General features: G+C 43.1%; 1 protein-coding gene across 1 annotated transcript; it reads left to right on the forward strand.

Moving 5' to 3' along the window:
- The first annotated feature begins 3,355 nt into the window (after positions 1–3,355).
- LOC139838042 (uncharacterized) lies at positions 3,356–4,024 on the forward strand. The gene has a single exon (XM_071827393.1). It carries the CDS (start codon positions 3,356–3,358, stop codon positions 4,022–4,024), a length of 669 nt encoding a protein of 222 aa, XP_071683494.1.
- The last annotated feature ends 416 nt before the right edge of the window (positions 4,025–4,440 follow it).

Here is a 4,440-nt window from a genome sequence, read left to right on the forward strand (position 1 = left end):
GTAGGATGCCTTTTGAGTCCACAAAAGTGTCCTTGCCAATACAATTCCAAATGTATTGATTCCTTCGGGCTGCAACGTTTGATGTTGCAGGTATCCCTAGCTGCTGAAGAAGATGTTAGGATCACGAGTCTTTGCCCAACATGTCTGCCTGTGGCATCCGTGAAGGAAGAGGACTCCATCCTATTTGCTTTCCGCTTGATGATGAACTCTGATTTATGCTTATGCTAGCCCTTGAGCTATGCAAGTTGTATCGAACTATTTTATTTTCGCTGGATCTTAGGTTGTAATGAAGATCTTTGCTACTTGGTATTTCATCTTAAACTGTGTGTGCTAGCAGTTCGATCCAGGGACTAGCACTAATGCACAGGGACTTGCACTTTTAAAGTGAGGTCACTACAGATGGTATCAGAGCACTGTGTTGCCCATAGGTTCGTGACCCTAGGTTTGGATTAGAAATAGGAAGACCTTAGGATGAAATTCCCTCTTATCTATCTAATCCTTTCTCTATTGAAAAGAAATGTTTGCAAATTGGTTTTCTTGTATTCTCACCTATTTCATCTTCAAAACAAATCTTCATCCTTTAGATGTCCAATCTTTGAAGACCTCAAGGAAGTGGAAGAGAAGCTTGAAGCACCCAAGATGGAAATAGAGTAGACCACCACTTTCTCTCCTTTATCAGACCAATGATATCTTAAAAACGCATTGATCATACCAAATTGTGGTATGACCATACTAGTTGTTAGTGTCTAAAAATATTTGCTTGCGTGATTTTATGGATTGTTTATTGTGTGACTTGTGTGTGCATTGGTAGGAAATTTTATTCCCTAGATCTATTTATCTTGTTTCTCATCTATTCTAAACAACCACAAATGCCGCCAAGACGTGATCCAACCCAACTGGTAATTTTGGAATCCCAAGGTGTGGATGTAATCCTAGGCATGGATTGGATGACCATTTATGGAGGCATAATAGATTGTGCAAAGAGATCAGTTACACTCACAACCCCAGAAATGAAGAGGAGTCGTTTCAAATCAACCTTTGAGCTTAAAGGTAGTAAGGTCAACTCTCTTAAGGGGTTTAGCATGGAGACTGTGCTCGTTGTGAGAGAATACCCGGATGTGTTCCCAGAAGAGTTGCTAGGAATGCCACCGGACAGAGAAGTTGAGTTTCTTATTGAACTGTTGCCTGGAACTGGACCAATAGCCAAGAGACCATACAAGATGGATGTGGAGGAATTGAAGGAGTTGAAGAAACAGCTTAAGGAACAGTTGGAAAAAGGTTTCATCCGACCTAGTTCATCGTCATGGGGAGCCCCTGTTTTGTTTGTGATGAAGAAAGATTCTAGCAAGAGATTGGTAATGGATTATCGATCACTCAATGAAGTCACTATCAAGAACAAGTACCCATTGCCCAATATCAACGACCTGTTTGACCAACTGAAGGGAGCAAAAGTATTTTCCAAAATCGATCTTCGATCGGGTTACTTCCAAATGAAGATCAGAGAGCAAGACATACCTAAGACCGCATTCACTACTAGATACGGTCTGTATGAGTATCTGATTATGCCATTTGGTCTAACCAATGCTCCGGCATATTTTATGGCCATGATGAACAAAGTGTTCATGGAATATTTGGATAAGTTCGTAGTAGTATTCATCGATGATATATTGATATACTCAAAGGATGAAGCCGAACATGAGAGGCACTTGCGCCTAATCATGGAGAAGCTTAGAGAGCACAAGTTGTATGCCAAGTTCAGCAAGTGTGAGTTCTGGTTGGATAGAGTTGGATTCCTTGGACATATAGTTTCAGCAGAAGGAGTCGCAGTTGATCCGAGTAAAGTTGCAGCTGTGACCGAGTGAGAATCACCCAAGAATGCAGGAGAGATCCGGAGTTTCCTAGGACTCGTTGGATACTACCGGAGATTTATTGAGAATTTCTCCAAGATTGCAAAGCCCATGACAGAACTGTTGAAGAAGGAGAGGAAATTCATCTGGACTGATGAGTGTGAAGCTAGTTTTCAAGAGTTGAAGCAACGCCTCGTAAGTGCACCGGTTCTATGTTTGCCGGATATCAATAAGGATTTCCAGGTGTACTGCGACGCCTCTCGTCAAGGACTTGGAGGTGTTCTAATGCAAGATGGAAGAGTAGTGTGCTATGCTTCGCGGCAACTCAAACAGCATGAGAGAAACTACCCAACCCACGACTTAGAGCTAGCATATGTTGTTCATACCCTGAAAGTGTGGAGACACTACTTGATGGGAAAGCATTGTGATGTGTTCACAGACCATAAAAGTCTGAAGTACATATTCACTCAGAAGGAGCTGAACATGCGGCAAAGAAGATGGTTGGAGTTAATAAAAGATTATGATATGAATTTGCAATACCATCCAGGGAAGGCTAACTTTGTAGCCGATGCGCTGAGCCGTAAGAGCTATGTAAATGGCCTCACTGCTGGAGAATTACCTGAGGAACTGTGTGAACAGTTTAAGGACCTGAGACTAGAGGTTGTGCCAAAAGGTTATTTGGCATCACTTGAAGTTCAGCCAACACTAATGGACAGAATTAGAGAAGCTCAAAAGTTCGACAAAGAAATAGAGGAGATTAAGGTCAATATGAGCGAAGGCAGAGCAAACGGATTTCATGCAGATGAACAAGGAACCATATGGTTTGAGAAGCGTATCTGTGTACCTCAGGACCCAGAGCTTAGGAAGTTGATTTTCCAGGAAGCCCATGATTCACCATACTCCATTCATCCGGGTAACACCAAGATGTACATGGACGTGAAGGAAAGGTTCTGGTGGAGTAATCTGAAGAGAGACATCGCTGAGTATATTGCACTGTGTGATGTTTGTAGTAGAGTCAAGGCGGAACATCAGAAACCCGCAGGATTGTTACAACCACTACCTGTACCAGAATGGAAGTGGGAGAATGTTGGCATGGATTTTATCACCGGATTGCCAAAGACTAGATTGGGATATGATTCTATTTGGGTCGTAGTTGACCGTCTGACTAAAGTGGCTCACTTCATCCCAGTGAAGACCACATATACTAGCGCCAAATTAGCCAAGTTATACATGAACAAAATCATATGTTTGCATGGAGTACCTAAGAGCATTGTGTCAGACAGAGGTACCCAGTTTACATCTCACTTTTGGCGTCAAATACATGAGTCATTGGGAACTAGACTTGAGTTCAGCACAGCGTTTCACCTGGTGATGGACAGACTGAAAGGGTGAATCAAATCTTGGAGGATATGTTAAGAGCATGTGCATTGGACTATGGATCAAGTTGGGATGAAAATCTTCCTTATGCAGAGTTTTCATATAACAATAGCCACCAAGCTAGTATTGGTATGGCACCCTTTGCGGCATTGTATGGAAGGAAGTGCACCACCCCATTGTTATGGAGTGGCGTAGGAGAAAGAAGTCTGTTTGGCCCAGACCTGATCAAGGATGCCGAAGAGAAGGTCAGACTGATCAGAGATAGATTGAAAATAGCTCAATCTAGACAGAAGAGCTACGCTGACTCAAAGCGTAGGGAAGTGACCTATGAGATAGGTGATAGGGAATACCTAAGAGTCTCACCCCTACGTGGTGTGAAGAGATTTGGAGTCAAGGGAAAGTTGGCACCCCGCTTTGTAGGACCATTCAAGATCCTGGCTCGCAAAGGTGAAGTAGCATATGAGTTGGAACTGCCAGAATCTCTAGCTGCAGTCCACAGTGTGTTCCATGTAAGTCAACTAAAGAAGTGTCACCCAGAAATGGCAGAGACCCCGTTGAGAGATACAGTGCCACTTGAGGAAGTTCAGTTGGAGAGTGATCTCACATATGAAGAGAAGCCGATGAAGATACTGGAGACAGCAGAAAGAGTGACCCATACGAAGACGATCAAATTCTGCAAGGTCCAGTGGAACCACCACACCGAGGAAGAAGCTACATGGGAACGAGAAGATGACCTCCGTGAAGATCACCCACACCTATTTGCTAGCCACTCCGATTCTCGAGGGCGAGAATCATCTTAAGGGGGGTAGGTTTGTAACATCCCAATTTTTAAAATTTCAAACCTCATGCATTGCATTCATAAGAATCATGCCATCATTGCATTTTAAGAGAATTTTAAATTCGTTTCAAAACCCCGAACCCTGAAACGGCACTATAGCCACATAGGCGTCTATGCAAATTTTGTTTTGTAAAAGATTTTATTTTGTTTCAAAGTTGGTTCCATAGTGAAGCTCTTTTCGCAAGAAATCCATCGATACCGCAATTGCATTTTTCTGAATAATTTTGGCACACCAAATGCATTTTTAAATGAGAGAAAGAGATAGAAAAAAAAAGAGAAAACAAAAAAAAGGGCGGCCGACCTAACTGGGCCGACCAGCGGCCGAAACGGCCCAGCCAGGCCTCCCCCGCGCACCAGCCCGCGCCCCATCTCCCTTCG

This window comes from Lolium perenne, chromosome 3, assembly GCF_019359855.2.
Source record: "Lolium perenne isolate Kyuss_39 chromosome 3, Kyuss_2.0, whole genome shotgun sequence".
Lineage (NCBI taxonomy): Eukaryota > Viridiplantae > Streptophyta > Magnoliopsida > Poales > Poaceae > Lolium > Lolium perenne.